Here is a 24,432-nt window from a genome sequence, read left to right on the forward strand (position 1 = left end):
TCACACTCCCTCGTTTATGCGTGCTTAAGGGAAGTCTGCAGCATCAGATGGCTGAAAGTGTTCTGATAGGTTTTGTGGAGTCTGCATGAAAGGGAAAACAGTGACTATAGGTGGTTTTAAAAATGCCATAGAAGTACTGTTAATTTCTTCATGTTAAGTGGTCCAGCAAACAGTTATTAACACAACCATGTATCAGCTCTGGTGGTCAACATGGAGCACTGTCCAGTAGCATTTGAGCTCCTGTAATAACAGGGCCTCACCACTAGGGGGCACCAAAAGCCTGCTGTCACTGCTTTATAGTTCTAAGGTTCTGCTCTATCTGTTTACTTCTGCAGTTGCTGAAGTGTTTCATTAAAACTTTGCGAGACAAACAGGACCCCAACTTATTGTTACCAACAAAATCAAGAAATCCAAACTGCTCAGACAGGTAGCTCATATGAAGAAAGGAGCGTGCCAACTCCTCCTGCAGTGTTTTCAAGAAGCTCAAATTGAGAAGTTAACATAACTGAGTGTGTTATAATGGAGGATTTATTATCTTTTTCTGCCATAAGCAGGCAATTCAACTCTGATGGGAGACACACATTTTATTTTACAGTTATATTTTTTATTTTAAATAGAGTTTATCTCCACTTATCCAAGGACCTTCTCTACCAATTTCTAATTTATTTACTTGAGAAGGGAACAGATCGTCTAAATGTATGGTTGCACAATCCTCTTGATATTTTACTTGGAGGCAGAGGTTTAACAGGGATATATGAGGAAGGGGGACTAGTTCCAGAGAAACTGTACATGTTGTGTTCTGTGGATGGTCCAGAGCAGCTAGAGCTCTGTTTCTGGAAAGATATGTTGCCGCTAAATCTTAATACCAATAATCTCCACTGTATTTGAGAACACAGTCAGATCTCTCAATCTAAATCTGTGTGTATTCATTGTTATTCTTATTATTATTGGTAGTAGTAGTAGTGATATTGTTATTATTATTATTTAAATAGTTTAGGAAACGCTGACTGTCCAGCTATCAGTAATGACTGAAGAAACTGCCGTAACTTATAGGTTGAATATAGTGAATTAAGTTTTCATTATTCAGCCTCTAAAATGTTGCCTTATGTTTTGTTAACTTCACCAACAATGTTATTTTTTCATTACTGTTTGTCTCTCCTTCTCCAGGATTGCAAAAAGGACCCAGGCTAATTTTCATGAAACTTCTTGGAGAGGTGGAGCATGGTCGGAGGAAGAATCCAGATCACGTTCTTTAAAACTGCATGATGGCGTATTGGCCTTAGTAGAGGCCTGAGCTCCTCTTGAGTGCACTTCTACTGAGAAAGTGAGAAACGTATGAGCATTTATGAATAGACTATCAACATTTATAAGCACCTCACAGCTTCAGAGAAAGGACAAACACCAGCCAAAGGAATTTTCCCCAACATATCCACTCTAGTGTTGGTTTTATCAGCAGCTTCCGATCTACAAAAGCAGTCATTCCATAAAATCTAAAAGTAACCTACTGCCATTTCTGGCTGTACTAATACTGAGAACAAAACACCTCAAGACACAGAATCATTTGCTGCATGACAAGCCACGAAGGAAATAGTAAACTATATTTATTGAAATGTTTAAATTAAGCTATTTACAATTTCTCATAGTGGGCAACAAAAAACATTTCACACCAGTACAGTTCAAAGGCCCAATACTGTTTGTACATACAGGAATCTGGCATCTGGACACAAGAGCCAGTCATAGATGATGCTCACTTGTGCATAACATTAGTTTGGCAGACACATCAGTAACATATTTGCATGACTGTTCAGTGCTCTGTAATCTTTTAATTCAGCTTTTATTCAAATTTGCCCCAGTAGCCCCGTGTCAGCTGTGTTTTGGCACAATCAATAGGTGTTGGCTGTGTTTTTACATGTTTTCATTTATTTACCACAAATCACACACAGTTTACTTTACATGACTGCTGACATCACCCTCACCATAAAGCCAAAACATGAAAAAACGCTGCTTATATTCTTTAACAGAAGCCAAGTTGTGTTCTTTGCCACATGATGTTGGTGGTATAATAAAGAGAGAAGATCTTAAATATTTTCAACAGACTCCCCAAAGAAAGAAGGAGACATGTAGGATCTTCACACATAACCCTTTACAGAAATGAACCCCAAAAATATAATAATATCATTTAGGGGATCAGAAAAGCATTTGTTTCTTTTATTGTTGATTTATCAGGTAGATTGCATTTCAGAGTAAAATAAATCCTGTTGTATCCCGTATATGACTGCAAAGATTGACCAAAAAGAGCTTCTTTTAAAGGTCATACGGCTAAAGACTTGGGAAACTCATCAAACCCACCAAGGGGCACAGATTGGGAAGTCTGAACAACAGGTTTCGGGGTCGGGGCAAATTTTCTAGTCCCTCCACTGGAGGATCAAGCTGGATGGGAGTTAATACAAATAAATCAGATGAAAAACAGAAACCACCATTCTTATGTCTTGGAACAACAAGACCTCCAATGGGAGTCTCAGACTTCAGGCTTAAATTTTGGTAATTTTCTTCAATTCAATAAGTCAGCTTTGATAACATGAGTTACTTTGACGTGTCAGTGATTGGAATACAAAACAAGATCAGTGAAAACACATCAGGAGATAGTTTTATGGCAGTGGTTGAAAGGTGCACTAAGCTAAACCTCATTCTGTTGGGTGAGGTCTTCTGACACGCTGTTGAACTCAGTGGCCCGAGTGCTCATCCCCAGGTACTGCTTCAGGAATTCACTGAAACGTTTTTGGTTGTTCCACTTGCGGGCTGACTTTCGAATGCCGATGAAGCCACCATACCTCTTCTGGTACGACCTTCCCGGGGACATCAGTTTCCTGTAGTCATGCCTTCCTTTGATGAAGCCGCCAAACCTCTTGGAGACGCTCAGCCCTACGTCACCGTGTCCTGCTACCGCATCAGAATCCCCCCCTTCCTGCCTTGCCTCGTCGTCCTCATACTCGTCTTCAAGAGACAGGGCATTCTGGGAATTGTAGGCAGTGTTCAGCTGACCGCCCTTGCCACCTAGGTTACTCTCATCCACGCCGAGTGCCCGGGTCACATGATCGAACCTCTGTAATGCAACAGGCAGGGACAGACCTCCCTCCATGTTCTCATCCTGCTCAGGAAACAAGGCCTCCACCTCCTCCTGAGATCTTTTCCGCATGGCACCACTGAGAGAGGAGAGGGGTGACGACAGCGCTTTACGACAGAAGTCCCAGGAGAAGGATGGTAAAACGTTGCCTTCACACTCAAGGAGACACACCTAACAGAAACCGAGACAAGAGATTCTCTTTATTTTCTTTATAAAATCTTTTCAGATTAATTTACTTGCATTATTAAAAAAAAGAAAGAAAGATAGACTTCATGATGGGCAGCTGTTAGTTTGCGATCACTGTTGCTCTAAGAAGATTAGACAGATTACAATGACATGCTGTCCACATATTTGTGTTCCTCTCAGAATCAATAATTAGCAGACATTAGCGTGCCAACACGTTTGCCTAAGATAGTGAAAATTATATCTGTTCATTAACAATTTCACTGTGAGCTTAGACTGCATTTAAAAGATGGACGTAGCAACTGTGACATCACCCTCAAGTTTGGCCGTCGACACCTTAGTCTTTTGAAACCAGATGTAATGAGCGAGGGGTGGATCTGAATGAGACATTATGCAACCTGTCAATCACAAGGTGTCCCCACCCTTAAACATACTCTGCTTTATCATCATTTTACTTTGAATGGGACCATAATTTCCAAAGTGAACACAATCCTGGATTGAAGGACACTTGAAACTAGCGATTGTGATCATAAATGCGTTAGGAGAACGTTAATAGATCAAAGAAGAAGAAGGATCATTTTCTCTTAGACTTCGAAACAATCTCTTTTCCCCTCAACCATAGGAATAGCCAACTGCTGGCTGTTTGAAAGAATACAGGTTTAAGGCACTTCAGCGTTGACTTCACTCATCAGACCTGAAGACTACGTTCACCTTTTATACACATCCTATGAATGTGAGCGAGTTAACATGCCAATATTAGCATTTTGCTCACAGCAAATGTTTACAGCAGCAACCAAAGGAAACTGATGGAGAAGGGCAGATACAGTAATAAGATGGATGACCTAACAGCTGTAGCAAGAAACCCAGAATCACAGCGATTAATACATTTTTTCTGATTCTGATTCTGAAAACTAGGTTGCATGTCTTAACTCAAGTAGTTGGGAAACTGCTTTTTGTATGCTTCTGGGCCCACAGATCAAAATGTATTGGAACAGTGTCTAATGTCCATTTTTCAAAAAACTAGAACACACAAAAGTGAAAAACAACAACACAAAGAAAAAAAAGCAAAAAATGAAGGAATCAAAAAGAACTCAATCAAAGACTGAAAATGCAAGGCCCGAAAACGCTTTTTACTCTCCCTTTCTTTTCTTTTATTAAAAACAAAAACACACGCCAACGGCAAGCAGCGGGGAGCCTCACCACCGCGCACCCACAACGACAACAGCACAAATCCCCATCACAGCAACGGCAACCTGGATCCTTCGACTTGGAATGTGCACACCCTCCACCGGCAGCGCGCCGGCTCCGGCCCACACACACAAAAAACAAAAACAAATGGAGAAAAAATCCGGAGACGAAAATGTCAGTAGACGTGAATGTAGCCCTCTAAGGGAAGCCCGACCAGACAAGGGTGACCCCTCCAGGGGCCCCAAAGCAGCTGCCATAAACCACAGCCCACACCCCCCACCCCACCCAGAACCAAATGAGGAATAAATAATGGATAGATAAAGAATGGATAGATAAAGAATGGATGGATAGAACACATGCTGTAGGGTTCCTCCTTCACTCATTCTTAAGACAGAAAGTACCAAAATCAATCAATATTACAAAGGAGATTGATTAGATCTCCTATATCTTTCACTTCAATGCTTCAATGGGTGGTGTGTGTGTGTGTATTTGTGTGTGTGCGTGCGTACAGTCATCCTTCCATCACTTCAGAACACATTACATTGACATTGAAGCCTACCCTAACCTTATCTTTGCCTGACCTTGATCCTTGTGTTAATATAGCGATACTCTAATGCTAACATCTAAATTTGTATTTTTTTTTTTTGGGGGGGGGGGTGTATATTACAGAGTAAGACTGTGGATGGTCACAGTGCATGGAGTACTACGATGCTTTTGGCGCATGAGTTACTGTTTCCATGACGCAGGCTAATTATGGAAGCTCTCGTCCCTTATTGATTTACATGTAAAATGCTTTTCATNAGCGCATCAGTTACTGTTTCCATGACGCAGGCTAATTATGGAAGCTCTCGTCCCTTATTGATTTACATGTAAAATGCTTTTCATCGAGGAAGAAGAGATAAAAGAGAGGAGAAAAAATTTAAATAATCAAAGGAGGCACTCATTCCAAGAACGGGGCGGTAAGTCAGTGGATGTCTTTAAGGAGCCCAATTCAACAGGCTCACTTGAGGTCCCTTTAAATACCACTGTGACCTAAGTGCCTAATGCTACCAGTTCATAGTTTTATGTTTTATCTGCACTTCTTCTTGTGTGCTCCGTGCAAAAATGTCGGCAAAGCAGACATGTCATTAACCAGAGAGAAACAACCACAAGGCAACAGCACAGAGAGGAGAAACACACATTTATCCCCAGGAATCAATTAGCCACAACAAATTAAATTTCAAATGCCAAAAGGGTAATTTGTTGAGTCAGAGACAGTGAGGGAGCAGTTCAGAGGATGGGCTGAACGCAGGAGGGTGGGGTGAGGAGTTTACACTTGTTTTATCACCAAACAAAAAGAGTCCCAGTGGAGACTGTTTTGTGTGAGTTTGATCATTCATGTGACTGCAGTATAGTTTTGTCTGGATGAAATGTTGGCTTCTTGATATTTCAGAGCGTGATTTATTTTTGCTTTATTCTCGGGGTTAAAGAAAAAAAATTCTTTTGCTACAAGTTCCTTTTTGAGACTGTAAATTCACAACACAAACAGTCACTTTTTCCCTTTTGATGTTGCAAATGATGCAAATGTGTTGCTAATAAATGTAGCGCTAGCTCTGTTTATTCCCATCGTCCCAGTAATCCGTGACATTGGAGCAATGAGCCAACATGAACAGTTCCTCAACACTGAAACTGAAAGAGCTAAATGGAATTCAGCCATCAAACAAAATAGTTTTAATGTTTACATCTAATACACCAGGTCTCATTAACTTTTAATTGGATTTGTCTTTGCTGTGGCCCGTGTGTGTGTGTGTGTGTGTGTGTGTGTGTGTGTGTGTGCAGAATCCTCACCACGGTGTTGAAACTGAGCTGTTTGGGCAGGATGTTGCTGCAGGACAGGCAGTCAGCCTGACAGTCACTCTGTGCTGGATTAAACAGGCAGAGCAGCAGCAGAGCCACCGCGGTCTTCATGGTCCCACCGTCTGCTGCACAGCACAGGACACACAAAACACACACGTTTAGTTTGATGCAGCCATTGAAAAAAAATCTTTTAACTGCCTATAAGTCAGTCGTATCTGACTTTGTATTTTGGCACATGACTGGTCCGTCAAACACAGAGAGTCTATTGAGGTTTGCTCAACTTAAAGTAGATTTAAAACACTTGTGGAAACGGACTGAAATGAAACTCAGACTTTTCTTTGCCCATGAAAGTAAAGTGTCTTTATATGTTGTATCGTATTACTTATGGCATCCACTAATGGATTCAAACATGATGTGGGTTTTGTTCCATGTGAGTGTTTATCTCTAGAACTTGGTAGATGGTCTGTATGTCAATGTGTGTGGATACAGCACTGAAATATCATCGCCTTTCAAGCTGATGTGTTATAGAGCAACATTATCTTTCATTTCGAGTCATATTTTTGGACTTCTGGCAAATTTACATTTAATATTAACTCTTCTTTCTCTTTTTATCTTTGTCTCCACTGTGTTCTCAACTAACTCCTGATGGAAATATGTGGCTCCTAAATGTGGTGCTCTGCTCACCTGCTAGTTGCTTAACTGCTCCTGTCTGCCATTTGGTGGTGAGCAAGAAGTGTACAGAGTGTTTCTAAAGATTTGTCTGTGAAAACGTCAAAAATTATGTCATGTAAGTGGTAAAAAAAAAAATGAACTAGTAGTTTTGTGCCACTTACTGTCATTGTTATTTCATACATTAGATGATTTTTGATAACTAATAGATTTATAAAATTACATTGATCTTTCTTGACTTTAGAGGGCACATGTGACAGAGCTTTGCAAGCTGTTTCCTGCTGCTAAATCTTAAGGGTCATACTTTCTGCATCTATGTTTCTGCAATAGGGACACATGACATGAATGTGTGACCACATGGAGCTTCAAACAAATGCTTGTTTTATGAAGAGACTGTACAAGGAGCTTCTCCGTCATCCACACCTTTATAGTGTATCATTAAAAGAGCTGCGACCGTCTGCACCAAAGTGATGTATAACCATTGCGGTATAAACAGAGCTGTGTGCATGTCCGCCATCCACTTTTAAAGTCTGTATGAGTCATGCAGAAACCATGAATCGGCCTTAATGCATTAGACACTTTCAGCTCGATCATACTCCCTTGTGGTCGTGCACGTAGACTGCTGCACACGCCACAGGTTGCAAGTTGTTCTTTTTATGCTGCTTTCTAGTCTGCTTGGCATCTCCTTGGAGGATGTGTTCCAACAATGTGCAGTAAATCGGTGTCTATGTATTCCCGTGTGCAGTTGGTATCTTTGTTGCGTAGTGGCAGGGGACAATACACAGAGCTTTTGTACACTAACTGATGACACATTTTATCCTACTCAGACTACAATGCATTGTCGTGAATGTGGAAAGTAGAAAACATAGACTGGATCAAAGATGGACGTAGCAACCGGCCCTGAAAAATGAAGCCAACCCGGAAGTGTCAAAAACGTATATATCATTACGTCCACTAGCTGCTGGCTCCAAAAAGCCCTGGCTCCCATAGACTTGAATGCAGTATTTCATGATCACAGATCATGAAATACTGCATTCCTACAGCTCAGGATTTTTTTCTTATTAGTTTTCATGGTCAAATCCAGAGATCAGGTGGCCAATCTGAAAATAAGTCAATACTGAATTTTTAAAAAATCGTCAAAATTTTGCGGGGCAAGGGGCGTGGCTGGCTTGATTGACAGTCGGCAGCGACGATGCAGACGAAGCGAGCAGAAGGTGGTAAATGTGGGCGGGCAGAGAGGGCCTGCCTCTTAATCCATCTGACCAATCGCTGCTCCTATGGCTCCGCCCCCCTCCGACGATTTTTGCGTCACTGGCTCCAAAAATCCAAGATGTCAACCAGGAAGTAGCAAAACCCTGGCTTCATTTTCTCAGTGTAGAAAGCAACGGGTGACGTCACAGTAGCTACGTCCATCTTTTATACAGTCTATGGTAGAAAACTAGCCTAAGAATGTAAACGTAAATAAACGAAGTAACGTAACGAAAGTAAACGTAAAATGAAATCTCATCTTACTTTTGATAAGAAAGCAAGCAAATGCATTTCATAAAAACACTGAAATGTTCCTTCAGAGTTTGTTTCAGTAATGTCAGTGACCCAAACATGCATGCAATTACCAGTCAAACATTAATTAGCAGATTATTTGTTCTTACTCACACAATAAAAGTGATCGGAGGTAAAGGTCACATATCATTATATTACATGAGTACAATTACTCTTGTATCGTCACTCAATATTTTGGCATATCATAGAGACAATATAAAGGCATTCATAACACATATAGGCAGAGACACAATTAAGATGGAACAATGAAGACAAAAAAATGGCACAACTGAATGAAGTGAAAGAGACAGCAGGGATAAATGAAACCATGGATAACACAGCTACAACACAGAGGGAAATAAAATGTTTTGACCTTATTTTGGTAGGAACAGCCCAGTCTGGTGAGTCTGACGTCAGAAACACAACCCGAGTTTTCATCTCATTAAACAAACTCGTTAACTCCTTTAATTGATGCCTCAATTAATGCCTCTGGCAACAAACTGAGTCATTGTTTCTCGCCGACAAACACACACACTCAAACTCACAAAACATGCACAGCACACGTAGACGCACACACTCACACAAACATACATACATGCGTTCTCACACCTTCCGTCCACACCGTGCACGTAGTCCAACACACCGACACACATGCACCACCACACAGCTGCGGCTTGTCAATATCCATTAAACTGACGTGGCAGAAAGTAAAACTAATTTGTCTTTCAAACACTTTAATAACGTCTTAGGAATTTGGAATTTCTTCAGAGTAATTAAAAACTGATAAAAGTGTAACTGCGCTACAGTCCGTTCCAATCTCTACCTACACATAAAACAGCAACCTTGCAAAATTAATCAGAATTAATCAGATTTGTGTGGAAAAAAAAATAACTGTCAGTTTTTCTTTTTTTTTTTCCAAAGTCTGATAGAAAAGAGGATGGGTTTATCAGTCAAGGACAAAAGAAGAACATTTCAGGTTGGAATATGAGGGCGGGACTCGATTGGCAGATGGCAGACAAACAGCTTGGGTGCCTTCATCTGGCCACAACGTAGCTCATCCTCCATCTTCTTGTCATTGACTCTGTTGACTTGGCTTCCAAAAACAGGGGGATAATGCATGAAGCGGCTGTCACAGCTTCACATTTCTGTTCACTCCTCAGGTGTGGCCAAATACATCAATATCACAAATATCAACACCAAGTCAGTGATGTTCACCCTCTAGGAACCACGACTGTATCAGAATGAGACCATGAGCCACCACCACTGAGTCAAACTGTCTGTTGTGAAAGACATATAGGGTTAATAATAGTTGTTTGCTAATTAGAGTTCAGGACAACTGTCTACCCTGTCAGAATGGTTTTCATAATAATCTTAACTTTGATTCAAAATGACCCACGGAGCATGTTTGGACAGCTGTCACTGGCGGTTGAAGGAGCAGTGCCACATCTGAGTGTTAACACAGGGAACAGCCAACTTCAGTGGCAAAGTTAAGTAAGTTCCTGTCGTGACTCTCAGGATATTACAGATACGTATGCAAGCGCAGGAAGGCTGGAACAAGTCTTTATCTATTTTTCTGTGCTGTTAAAAGCACTGTAAAATGAAGTGTCTCGACAACTGATCTTCACTGTGGTCTTATATTAAAGTCTGCCAGGTTCTCTTGAGAGCCGTTAAAACCCAATTACTCTGCTTTTAATTAACTGATTAACCACTAAATAAACCAGTTAATTAAGTCATTACTGTGTGGCGCTGCAATGAGGCGCTGCTGATGGAGGTCTCACAGTCCAGCACATGATGATTACGACCATCTTTCAGATGAAAAGAAACCCCTGTCTCAGTATTTTCTCAAGCTTCACACCAAAAAGTTAGACTATGCAGAGTCATCCATGTGTTGTGGGAACAGCAGCACGGAGTCTATAGTGTGTCTTTGAATGTATAGAGGTGTGTAACTGTGACAGCTTTCTGGAACTAGAAAAAGCAGTAAACATGGTGACCATCTTCAAACTGCTCATTAAAATGTATGTCTAGTCAATCATTAATAAATGCTGTAAACGTTAAAGAAGAGCTTTACTGTCTGATTCATGCTCTTGTCATGCAGTAACACACAACTCTCACTGAGCACAGCCGTTAAAAATTCTCAAACTGTCTCACACAAACTGTTATCAGCTGTCTCCACCATTATTTTCCTCCATTATTGCCATTTTCTCATCAAGAATAGGAAATATAAAATAAATTACTTCCAGCCCGAAGCACGACTTAAAGCCGGATTATTCACGCCCGGCTGAACGGAGAAGTCATGTGCATCCGTCTTGGAGTGCATTTTTATTTTTAAAAGCTGAACTGCAGATTTGTGAGTGACTTACGTAATAACCACAATATAGTTAGATTCACGTCAGCGCGCCATGTCGCCGCCTCTGCTCGACTGTAACTTTCTACTTTGTGTTTACTCTGTAATCCTGGACATGATGCAGTTGTGCATCATGAACACAAGAACACAAAGAAATCCCTAATGGATGTATTAAGTAGTGCAGGGCTGTGACAGTTCATGTGTTTAATACTATAGCCAGCCCAATAATTATAACATCTGATGATATGATTGCATTAAGCTTTATGTCTGGTAATAACTGCTCCCAGTGTATTACAGGGACTATTACAGAGGACAGTAAAATTGTGCAGACATGCTCCTAAAAGTACTTAGGCATACATATATGAATGAACTGAAAACCTGCTGAGGGATGATTCTCATATTTTACATTCTGAGAATTACCTTCAACCCTCTGGAATAAGAAAATGCAGGCTCTCCACATGCCCTGTCACATTTCTATTGTTTTAATTCTTTTAAATATGCTTAACTAGTTTACTCGTACAGCATATGTGCAATACAGACTGATTGTGAGGGCAATGTTGTTTATCTTGTTTATTCAGTTTGGATATTAAACTTAATTATCGACCTCTAAATGAGATTGTGTGTGTGTATTTTTCTTTTTACAGAGGTCAGGTCAGCTGGTGCACTGCTGGAATGCATTTTTTTTTTTTTTTGCATTTGGCTTTAATTGCATGTCATGTAGTTTTGATGGATAACTGTTGGTGGATGTGGGGAGAACTCGTCACCAAGAAAATGGAGCAGAGGGTCTTTGCAAGAGAGAGAAGTTTGTTTTATAAAACTTGTTTATCGTGATAATTTAACCCACCATGGTCTATTCTTAAAAAATATCGAAGTGGTTTTGGTGCCTAAACTTAGTGGCAGCCTCTGAGGCTGAAAAATGAAGCCAAATGTGGACGTGAAAGACAAAACTGCAGTTCCTGGAATGGCCACTGAAGGCTGACTCCAAAAGTGAGTCAGTCCCCATAAACCACCATGTTTAAATGCTTAACTTTACAGCGGAAGTTAAAATGTTTATAGCCTTGTACAAGAATAGTGTTGGTCTCGATGGCTAATTTCCACATTCAACCGTACAGGAGGTGAATTTTTCTATCACTCACCTGTTTAAATTGTCGTATGACTTAAAGTTATGCATGAGTAAAGGCATGGCCAGTTTGAGTGACAGGTAGGTGCATAGGAGACGTTTGCATGGCCCGCCTCAGCTCAGCTTCATCGCTCATCTTTAGATTAGCCAGGAGTTAGGAAGAGTCACAAACTCAGTATCCTAAATAAAAAGTGTTTGTCATCATCCTTAGTAGGACCTTTTTGGTCTGATGCGAAATGGCTGAGACCACAGATCCATATGTGATGAATTGGATGTGAGAATGTGTTGCATTTCTGGGCATTACTTCATTGACACATGTGGTTTTTGTTTTTTAAAATACTTTTTTAATATGTGTTTTATCAGATAGGATTTGCAAGTACCCTCTGCATCAGGGGTACTTGTGTGTTACATATGCTGATAATGAAACTATACATTATGCTTCTATTTTTTAAACATGCATGCTTACAGTTGTTGTAATTACAGCCTTCTAAACTGTAATAAGTAAAAGATTACCTTAAGTGCTAATGCAAAAATATAGTTCACAACCAATAATAAAGTGTGGATTTAATTTTTTATTTAATTTTTTACTTTACCTTAAATAGAAGAAGAAAAGCTTCCAATAATTAAAGGAGAAGAGGAACAGCATATTAAAGAAAACAGTAAAATACTGGATAATTACTGTGTACTCATGATGGTGGTATTGTTAGTAGATGAGTTGGTTTGACAGGTAATTAAATGTTACTCAGTCTTCTGCCTGCAGCCTTCATCTGTCAGGACAGTCACTTTGACTGACAGCCTGTCTCAGGCCCACTCACAATACATTGTGCTCGTTGCTGTAATATTGATGTCTAGTTGGCAAAATGGCAGAGTGGTCATTGATTTGACACATTTCAGGACAGCAAATCTATGCTGCAATCGTGTTGAATAAAAATATCTAATCAATATATGAATTTTTCCTTCCCACGTACGCTATCTACCTATTCATTTATCTGTCAACCCACATTCTTTTCTCCAAGACAAACACCTTCTCAGTGTGTCTTCAAGTCTCCTTCTTACAGCTCAGGCTTATTCTTCCTCCATTTCTTCATCATAAACTTTCTTATTTCTTCCTCTTTGTCTCTCGGAACAAAACAACACCTGTGTTCAAGGGTTTTTGTGCAGGAATGTCCCCCTATTCATGTCACAATGGCTATGCACAAAATAAACTTCATTAAAAAAAAATATATATATGTTTTTTAAATTTTATTTACGGCTTTAGTACCAGAGCAACATGTGCCTTATTTTTGTCTCAAGAAAATAATCTGTCCTACATGCTACATATATGATGTATATGATTTTCCAGAAAATATGAGAGATGTGTTATCTAAACCCATTTTTTCTTGTTGGTTAATTAAAAATATGGATTGACTTGAAAAATAACTATAAAAAAATATGCCCATACAGCACAACTATTAGAAAAAGGTCATTTTTCTCATGATCCTACTCGTTGTTTCCTGTTCAGCGTTCATTTGAGCTGCACAGATGCTCACAGATGTGTCTGCAGAGGGGGGGCGTTTTGACAAATCTCCGGTCACAAGAAGCATTTAGAAGAAACCTTTAGAGGTTTTTTTTTTAAAAGATGTTCCCAGTCAATCAGACTGTATGTGATGTGGCAGCTGAAGCCATTACAGGCAGACACGCTAAGCTAAATCAATTTCCTTTCTCAATGCATCTAATCACCTAAGGTCGATTGATGGTGAAGAGGTGGCTCCCACATACACATACTTACAGAGGGTTCATCCCAGATTCATTTCATATTGATTTTTTTTTTGTTTATGATTTTAGATGAGTAGATGCACTGGAATTAATTTCATATTTCTATCCTGCATAAATTCAACCTTCATTTGTTTGTTCTGTGTTTATTACTATATTATCAGCAATATGGTGTTGTGATATTTAGAAGAAGAAAAAAAATCATTAATAATACAAGAGCAGACGTTTTCAGAATCAAAATGCCCATTGGTCTAATAACATTGTAATGGCTGCATTAAATTAAAGGGGTGTTTTAGTCAAGACCACATAAACCAAGACTAAGTCCAGACCAGGACCAGACTAGTATGCCTCCCACACTGCATGACACAAATGCAAATCTTCAAAAGCTATGTTTCAACATTTTTCAAAGTAGTGTTCAAGCATCATTCCAAGATGGTTACCTCCCTCACTGCTAGCTGCGTAGTCATATCATTTAGAGAGCTTAAATCATTTTTGTCGTGGAATGCTTAAGTATCTGTTCAACAAGATCTAGGCTGTGTATAGCTGCTTTAATATTAACTGGTTTGGTGTTAGTATTGGATTTTGTTGATGTTTCTGTAATAACCTTTATCAAAATGGAGATATTGTCATTGTCCGAAATTATATATTTGACTCTACATTACAACCTGGACACTTATGAGAATGCTTTTAGCTCAAATGTACTGTATCTTACCCCATTTTTTTTACTTTTATACATCACAATATTTGGCCACTCTGTTTCCTAATGTTCTTTGGGGCAATGTAACCTCTGGCTGGATTGCATTCGTTACATTCAGAGTGGTTTATGAACAGTATTGGAGGTGGTTGGGGTAGATGTCGGGCTTTCAAAGCACTTGACCCAGTGCCAAAATCTGCAGTTCCTTAAATGTCCACTTGAGGCTGAATTCAAAAGTGAATCAATCGCCTTAGACCCCCATGTTAAACTGGCCAACTTCACAGCAGAAATAAATATGTTTACAGCCTCATACAAAAACAGTTTTGGTCTTTATAGCTAATTTCCTTGCTCTCGACTCTTGCATAGTGGATGCATTTTTATATACCTCAATTGTTTAAATTGTATTTAAGCTTAAAGTTATTCAAAATAAAGGGTGTAGCTGCTATGAGTAACATGTTGGTAAAATTGCAGGAAAGCCAATGGCACGCCTCAGCTCCATCTCTGCTCAGTTTTTAGATTGACAAGGCAGTGTGAGTGACATCACTGAAGGTTTGCCCATCTTTATACACATTTTATGAACTCATGCCAGAGACTTGGGTTCATATCTACACTCCTAAGTTGAGGCAAGAAAATCATTACAAGGTTAGGAAAAGGTCGTGGTTTTGGTAAAATGTCAATAAATGCTGGGTAAAGTCTTTTTCTGTATTAAAGTAACCTAGCACAAGTTCCTAAATATTACCACAAAAATTGTATGTTGTATTGCAACATCACTTATTTTAGCAGAAAAAAAGCATTGTCAGTCAACAAATCACCAATACATGAAGGAAAAGTGTATTTGCAGCTTTCCCAACATGTCAGGAGAAAACGTTACCCAGTTGCAGTTAAGTTTCCTTCAAAGCGTGTTTGCTGTTGCAGTTTAGTTGTACAGATACATAATATCTAGGAAGCAGGATTGTGGCTGGTTACTGCTGCAAGGCTGGCTCAACTCACCACATCCAGCTCTGCATCCTCGTGTCAAAGACATAGAGTCAGCTGGAACATTTTATCTAAATGACACCAATCATGACTTCCAGTTTGGCTTTCAAAGACACACTGCTTTTCAGTTTCTCGATTCCCAAGATTACCAGCCAACAAATGAAGGAGCCCGAAGAAAGGTCAGGGCCTTTCTGCTCAAGCAACTGCATCTGACAGGAATCAGCTCTTCATTGGTGTTTTAACAGAGGGGAAAGGAGGAGCAGTGGGGGCAGGAAAAAGACATGACTAAGGATCTGTGAAATCCTCGCAGCATAAAAGGCTGGACGGGGACCCTGCTGTGGTAGGAACATTGTATCCTTGGATTAACTCCACACGTTTGCAGCCAATTCAGTACAGCCTTCAGAGCTGTGCACACCAGCGCTACACCATGTGACCTGGGATCCAGCACTCCTTTTCCTCCCTCTATTTTCTCCATCTAGTCTTTGAATGAGAATAGTCTACAGGGGTCAAGGAAGTTTATCCATAAAGCTAATGAGGTGTGCTGCGTTGTGGAGGAAACCAACAAATTAAATGATACTGAAGAGGTGAGGGGAGATGGATTAAAAGGGATTCTTAGGCAACGAGACTCATGAGGTGTAGACTGTGGAAATAGGGCTGCAACTCAATAAAGTGTTCCTAATGTGTGGTGCATTCAGGGCTTTTGTTGTTGTTAAGCTGGATGATGCTGTTGGAGGTACCACAACATACTGTTTAAAGTCTTTCTGTGCGGTCTGGGTTTGTATTCGTCTCTCCTCATACAGCACGTCACACTAACTACACATAAGACTTAGCAGTTCTTAATCAGTTTACCCCAAACAAGCCAAATTGTAGCAAACAAATAATAAGAACTGTTTGCACAGAGGCTGTGATACATCTTGATGCAGTGTAGTTCTATCAGTTAAGAATCATCACAGCTGAGACATTTTTATTTTTTTTAACAGAATGAGAGAAATGGCACTCTTACCTTTTCCCAACAGCTTTTGTTGTGTTGTTGCCTTTTTAGTTTCTTCTGATCAATTCTTCAAGTCTTTTGGTGAAATAGAAAGAAGATATTGCCTTTTGTGTCTGAGGTACATGCAACTATACGGTTCAAAAGAATCGTGTTAAACATTTTATGTTGGAATCTCATCTCCCTCTTTCTCGGTCTCCTATTTCATCGCCACCTCATCGATGTTTGTCCAGCTACCTGCAGCAACACAGTCAAATTACCCTCAAAAGAAAACAAAGAATGTTCATCAGCAGGAGTTAATGTGTTTCAAGATGGAGCTAAGCTCAGCTAAGATATGGAACAATTGGATTTTGCACACATTGTTCTCTGTTAATATTGCAGTCCAATTATCTAGCTATGTATCGGAGGTTCAATTTCTTCTGAAATGAATCACCTCAGGTTTCAAAAACAAAAATAAACATTCATACACTAAGATTTAGGCTTATTTACTTTGCTCCTGTTGTCTCCATACAGCCTCTTATTTTATGGAGCCAATGCAAAAATACCAGAATATAATTTAAAGACATTCAGAAGTAAATATCACACTCAGTTCTAAAGAAGTATTTTCCCTAAAATGCGAGAAAACCCTTTAGTTTTTCTCTGCATCAGATAAAAATTTAGCCTGAGCACTATCTGTAAATCTACACCTGTCTCTCTGGAGATAGGCCAGAAACGTGTGTGTATGTATATACTTATATATATATATATACTTCCAAAATCAGGTGTCATAAACAGTTGATGAAAAAAGCCTTTCTGTATTAGTTTACTGGAGAAAATCCATTTTGAACGGTGCCTTTGCTGATGGAGTTTCTATCAAGGTCAGATGAAAAGTGAGCCTGAGGCTAAACATAAACATGAGGTTAATTATTCAATGTAAAAATAAAAAAAAGTTTAAAAAGTGAGACCTCATTTTAAAGTTTGTTATTATGAAGGTTTCTTGACAGCTTTAAAAAAGAGCACGCACCTCTTAGTAATGAGTTTTACACATAAAAGCCTGAAGGCATAAGGAGAAATAATATGAATAGAAATACATCAGAGGTAGGCTGCTGCTGCTACACCTACATCCACTACATCAACAAGCACTATTACTGTGATTAATAACAACAATGAAAACCGTCAACCTTCAATGTAATGGTTTGTGTTTTGAATAAAATATAATGTAAAAGGCATGATTCATCAAACTGTCACTTGACAAAAGATCTGACCATTTGAATCAATCCCATTTACTCTGGTCCATTACTCCAGCTTTCCAATGGTTCAGCCTCATAAAGATCATACGGGTCTGCAGCAAAACTATGAGCCAGATGCGTCCAGATGCTTTATATGTGATCAATAAAATCCATTTGTATTACTCCCTTTAATCTTTTACCACCCTTCATGTTCCAGGCATTGCTTTTTCAGTATAGGTGGCAGGTTATAAATGCTAACAACAAACCTGCCAACCTGAGATTTATTCACATTTGTTGCCCGTGAAACTGTCAATTTCTGGAAGTCAGTCTATCAGGAGATTCTGTATAAGAACTCAAATGACATGTATTAACTTTCTGAGTTTTCCTAATAAATAAATAAATTGGCAGGGAATTATCATTTAAACAGTGTCCTTCAGGGAAATGCCTCTTAACAGCTAAAAATAGTCTCGTGACAGAGTCAGTTCTACAAATCTTACCCTGATTAGGTAACGTGCACTCACCTAAATTACCTTTCATCACTCTGTCTGTGCTACAGTGTAAACGCAAACAGCACCTTTCTGTTAAAGACTCCCCTTTCATTCATAGAGCCCACTATAGCCCAGCAATAAATCAGGCCTTAATGATTAATGACTAATCAGGACCAGCAATTTATGACCTTTCTCTCCCTCTTCGTGAAATACCAACACACAAACAAAACAAACTGCATGTGCAGTCGTGTGACGCACCTCCTCACCTCGTGCTCTGTACATCAATGCTGCCTTTTAACCCACTCAGACAGGTAGTATTTAACTGCGGTCATTATGGGACACAATGGTCTGTAGTTGCTCTTTAGAGGAATCTATTAAACGCAGAATCTACGACCTGAGACGCTGTGTTAGAGCGCTATGTGCCATTAAGCCACTTGTCTGTCAAACGAGATCAACAATAGGTTAAAATCTTTAATCATTATGAGCACTCAGTCTTGAAGAGCTCAAAGGTCAGAAGGTCACGGCTCTGCAACAATAAAAGCAACGATTATCCCCGTGATGCTCCAGCAAGTGCGGAAGACGGAAAAGTGATCGAGGCGAAGACTAATTGTGGATCATAAAGCGTTACTCCTAACAGCATCCAAACATATCGCTGCTTTTCTTTTCCCTTCCTCGTGTATCATTGTTTCTGTTAAACTCTTATTATTATAATCTGACTGACACGGCAGCATCATTAAAGCCAACTAGTTCAGCAAAAGTGTCCTCCTAGTTAAATCAAAATGCCAGTGAATATTAATAAAAAACAAAATCACAAAGGTGAAAAATTCTGTATCAAAGGTCAGAGGTCAAGCAGTTTCCTCTCCTCCTCCACCACCACTTCCCTCCTCCTCCTCCACAGGGTCTTCTTACCTGAGGTACTGTGAGCGCCAATAGGGGGTCCCTCGCGTGCAGGTTGCAGTTTGTCAGCGTATGTTTCCCTCCCTCGGTCTCAGCGTGGTTTTTCTGGCTACGTGGAGGCTGGAGGCAGCTGCTCTTATAGGGACCCACCCCTCCACTTCAACCTCCTCCTCTTATTCTCTCTCTCACTCTCTCTCTCTCTCTTTCAAAAGTCCCTCTTTCATCAGAGAGAGGGATGGAAAACAGAATGAAGGAGGGAGGAGGTAGAAGATGGGGGGAAGGGAGTGAGGGAGGTGGGTGGTAAGGAGGAGAGAAAGATTGAAGACAGGATAAGAAGAAAAATAACTGGACTAAGGAGGGAGGGAGAGGGACAGGAAGAGTGGGAGAAGAAGAGTAGAGGTGCAGACACGAGAAAGGAAAAAAAAAACGATGGATGACGAAGACATCTGGGTGCTCTGCTACACAAAATGCAGATTTCCACTTTTTCTGGTCGAGTTACATGAACATTAATAAAACTCTCAGGGCAAAACACAACACGGAAATCAAATTAATAACTTTGCAGACGTGGGATTTGCTTTCTTTTTCTTTTAAATTGGTGTATGATTTAAAATTCCCCTTCCAGGTATATTTTCTGACATCAGCACAGTTGCTTTGATTAACAATTTGTGTTGTATAACGAGTTCTCCACAACAACGACAAAAAAAAAAAAAAAAAAAAAAAGAAAAAAGTTATTCAATCAACCTGTTAAGAATTCTTAAAATTATGTCTCCTGTTTTACAAACAAGTCCATCCTCTGTGCAGGTCAAATGGAGGCTTTATATTTCTGTGTTATACTCAAGTTGGAATCATGCTTGTATGTATGAATAAAACGCAGATTTCAAATTCACTTTTGCACATATTGTTTCATGCTGGGACATCAGAGCTGTTTTTTTTCAGTATTTAAACACCTTTGTATTGCTTTCAGGTGACAGAGCGCAGGTCACACCAACATGATGATGTCATTATATCAACGTCAATGCATGTTTTTCATGTTTATTTACAGCCAGTACTCACTGTCATTATTTAGTTATGCAGTCACTGAACATTGTAGGAAAACTCGGCCACATTCATTTCCAGTGAACAAGGAAACAAATACACTGAATTTAAGGAATTTCCCACTTAAAGAATTTTGACCCTAGTATAACTACAATGTAATAACTATTACATTTACTACACTGGCCCATCTTTTTTTTGTTTGTTTGTTTTTTGTTTTTTACCTGAAAACAACCTTAATTTTATTTTTGATTTAATTTGAATTATTAACTTAATTTAGAGCACCATTTTCTAGAATCTCTTCCAACTTGCACCAAGTGCAAAAACTCCTATTTGCAAAATGATAGGAGGCGTGAGGACTAACGTCCAATGTGCACTGTGCGAGGTATTAATACCTAGTCAGTATTGTTAACACATAATATTAATAACAGTCTATTATGTATTGGACATCCTTTACAAATAGCATTCTGCAAGAAAACAATACTTTTTTTTTTAGTTTTCTCAAACAAGTGCATTTTCCTGATAGCTCTTTGGCCATCGATACACCAGTATTTAGTATTAGTACAACAATTAAGTTTATTATCTAACTAAAACATTAAGCTGTAGGCCACATACAGCTGAAAAAAACAAACAAAAAAACGTTTGTTTTCTTTTGTTGTTACTGAGATACATGTGCTGATACTACGAGTGTATTATTTTTACAGAAAATAAACCAAACTCTGCCAAATGCATCATGACAGGAGCATACGATGAAGCATGTACATTTAATAACACTGACAGGCACTAAACGCTGAATAGCTTCACCAATAGTAGAAAGTAAAATTCATTTAGTGAAATCATTTTAAGCCAGTTGTATACTTAAGTATTTCCATTTCACCCTACTTCATTTTTCCCTTGACTACATTTTCAGAGAGAAATATTGTGCTTTTATTGTTTTATTTATTGTGCTTTCGTCCCTTCTCTGTAAAGGGATCAATAAAGGCTCATCTTACTACATGTATCTTAGTTACTCTATGGGGAAACAATGGATCATATAACAAGCTTTTCAACAACTCATTTTATTTGTACATTGTGTATCAGAGCTTGTTTTTTATTTCTTCTCCCATTAATCACCACTTAACCCCTCAGAGTTATTTCCTTTCCCTATAAAACTATATATATAAAGTAGTGCAAACCAATTCCACCTAACATGCTGCTGACACACTGATGAATGAAATGAAAAATGAAATGAATGAAATAAAAAATACTTTATTCATCCCAGAAGGGAAATTCAATGATGCTTCACTTTTAATAATATAATAATGTCAATAATGCATCAGTCAGAGGGACCAAACCAGCACTTTTACTTTAATACTGTAACTACATCTCACTGCTTCTACATTTGTACATTCTGTACTTTGATGCAGGGCTTTTACCTGTAGTGGATTATTTTTACAATGCTGTATTTGGATACAGAATGGAGGCGGAACTTAACAAAACCACAGCAGCAGCAGCAGAGATCAAGAGTAACATCCACAGGCTTAACACACTAACAAGACTTCTGTCTCACTCCATTACAGCAAAGAATGTGACGAGCCCAGTAGCTTCCCAGCCGTCTGCTCAGCATCCTCCAGAGTACTGACTGCTGTCTGTCATGTACAGGAGCTGAGGATAAGGGTTTGTAGTAGTGAAAGGTCTCAGCAATGAGCACATACAGCGATGGTAAGCCCTGAGGGGAAAGCATCTATCAGCCAGTCACGACCCTCACCACCTAAAGAGAGATAAACTTTGTTACATAGTTCTCAAGTGACTTCTCAGCAACGTTTAAGGTTGTATGTGCTTCCACTTATATGGCTGACGGATAGATTGGTTACAGGTGAAAGCGGAGGAGGTGGGAGAAGGCGAGAACTTTCATCATGTCCCGCCTTAGATTGTGAGCATGTGGCCAGTTGTTGGAGGCAGAACATATTGGTTTCAATTGTTATTGAACCATCAGAAATACCAGTTCAGTGTGTTCCAGTAGCAAACAGCAAAACACATTTTTAGAAGACCTTAATGTTCTGTAGACAAATCTGATTTAACCTGATTCCATATCTGGTTGAAAACATCTGTACGATATAATGCAGGAGTCCTGTAATGTACCATATTGACAGTTTGTACACAGTCTTCAGTGATATTATTTAATCATCTGCTAATATATACGCTTTTGCCACACACAGACGTTTGTCTGTTTTGCAGTGGGCTACAGCCATTTGCTCAAAATGAAGAGAAACCCATTAATAAAAAAAAAAGCTAACCACCCCTGCTGAATGTTTCATGGCTTTAAGCTGTTTATTCCTCAGTACACTTCCAGTAGTTATTACTCCTCATGCTAGTTCACTCATGTGGTACATAATGTACTGTTACCTCCTAATAAAGAAAAAAATGTAAATTTGTTGATTGATGTTTTTTGAGGAAAGGTTGGAGGACATCTGGCTGTCACTCCTCCACCATGATGTGGGAGTGACAGTCAGATGTCCTCCAACCTGTCTTCAGGCAGTGGCAGGACTGCATTACTGTCACTCTGCTCACAAACAAAACTCAGAGCTGGAAACAAAAGAATCACGACAAGCGTGTGTCTGAGACTTTCTTATTACGTGTTTGTCCGGCTTTCATTATCAGGAGGATGCGTACTGTTTGTCTCTGATTGGGGTTACTTTACTTTGGCCATGCGTTTGCCTTTGGATGCAGGATGAAACAAAATGAAGCACACCAGTGACTGTAACAATACAAAACAAACAAATAAGGAAACAAGATCTGGAATGAAATCAAGGATTTTTATATATGTATGGCTGCAATATATAAAATACAATATGCAGTTTTACCTAAATGTCAAATGATGCACAACTCTATCACTTTAACTGCATTGCTTCTAGATTTATTGCATTAAAACTACAGGTCTCACAATAGGAGATCAATGCAACAAAAGTCAGAACACATTTCATTACTGAGAGTCAAATCTTATACATTCACAATACTTAATGTTGTCCACCTGTATTTTTAATGACGGACTCAATCCTCCTCATCACGGAGGACACCAGAGCAAATTTCCAGAGAGATGTTCTGTCATTCTTCAGACTCCTGCTGCTCTTTGTTGGGGTTGTGTTGCTCTACTTTTCTCTTTAAAATACCCCAAAGGTGTTTTACTGGATTCAAGTCAGGTGATGTACTTTGCCATAGTTTTCACTTTTTATCTTCTTTAAAACTCTTGTATGATTTTGGCATTGTGCTTTGGATCATTGTCATGCAGGAAGTTTTATTTTCTGCCAAGCTTCTGCAGCCTGGGAGTCATCTTGTCAGCCAGTGTTTTGGTAAGTCCACCGACATTCATGATGTCATCAACTAATATTTTCTCCCCAATGCCTTTGGGATTCATGCATTCACTGCAAACAGCAACCTCTGATGCTGAAAAATGAAATACCGCATACTGCAGTTCCTCGAAAGGCCACTAGAGACTGACTTCAAAAGTGACTCAGTCTCAATAAACCCCATGTTAAAATGCCCAACTTTACAGCAAAAAACAGATGTGTATACAGCGACTATCGACTAAAGGGTGGGTATCATAAGACTTGTGTATGGCCATGATGCTCTTTTTTGGATTTGCTGGGGTGATGGCAACAGCCAAAGCCACCACACTGGGCTTCAAAACTGCTGTCCAGGAAACATATGGGTGACATTTTACTAAAGAGGGTGGATCTCTAAACACATTTATGTTAGTCTCATCTGACAAAATGACAGGACCCAAGTATTCATCAGGCTTCTTTTCACGTTCTTTATAAAAGTTTTGTTATGGAGATGCCGCCCATAGAGGTTAGTGTTATGTAATGTCCTTCACACTGTCTGAGCTGTCACAGAAACTCTGATTTCCATTTAATGCCACTGTTCCAAGTCTGAAGCACCTTCTTGTCTATCTTTCTGAGCTAGATTAGAATGAAATAGCCCACTGGTGAAGTAGTACTATGCCTCGCTCTATACCTCCTGATTACTGCTGCATCTGTGTTTCCACTGATTTTTACTTGGTCAGTTGATTTTCTTTCTTTCCATTCTTTGCTTCATAAATACTCACAATCAGATTTTTTTGAACCCTATGGCAAATATCTTCCACGTGAAGCTGATGCAGACATACAGATACAAAAAGTTCTGGTGCTCATGGGTCATTTTATAACTGTGTTCATGGAATTAGACTAAACAAAAATTACAGGTATAGTCCGATAGTTCCGCTGATCACAGGTTTTCTAGCGTGTGTGTCAGTGTCCACAGGTGTGTGTTGTATTCACTGCTCACTAAGAACATTGTACCTGTGAGGCATCAGCAGTAACCCTTAAAAAGTGTTTTATTTCTGTATTTCTGTCTCAGTTGGGTCTTAACATGTTTTTG

At 39.3% G+C, this 24,432-nt stretch overlaps 1 protein-coding gene across 1 annotated transcript; it reads right to left on the reverse strand.

The window, feature by feature from the left end:
• Positions 1 to 2,677: 2,677 nt before the first annotated feature.
• Positions 2,678 to 6,442, reverse strand: pnoca (prepronociceptin a). The gene is made up of 2 exons (XM_008286850.1): positions 6,323 to 6,442; positions 2,678 to 3,295 (listed from the first exon to the last, which is right to left on the reverse strand). Exons 1-2 carry the CDS (start codon positions 6,440 to 6,442, stop codon positions 2,678 to 2,680), a joined length of 738 nt encoding a protein of 245 aa, XP_008285072.1.
• Positions 6,443 to 24,432: the final 17,990 nt, after the last annotated feature.

The sequence above is a fragment of the Stegastes partitus genome, unplaced genomic scaffold (genome assembly GCF_000690725.1).
Source record: "Stegastes partitus isolate 25-593 unplaced genomic scaffold, Stegastes_partitus-1.0.2 Scaffold473, whole genome shotgun sequence".
Lineage (NCBI taxonomy): Eukaryota > Metazoa > Chordata > Actinopteri > Pomacentridae > Stegastes > Stegastes partitus.

Coding starts and splice junctions, on each gene's coding strand:
- pnoca (XM_008286850.1), bottom strand. CDS start 6,442: ATGAAGACCGCGGTGGCTCTGCTGCTGCTCTGCCTGTTTAATCCAGCA. Junction 3,296..6,322: donor AGCTCAGTTTCAACACCGTG/GTGAGGATTCTG, acceptor GGTTTCTGTTAG/GTGTGTCTCCTTGAGTGTGA.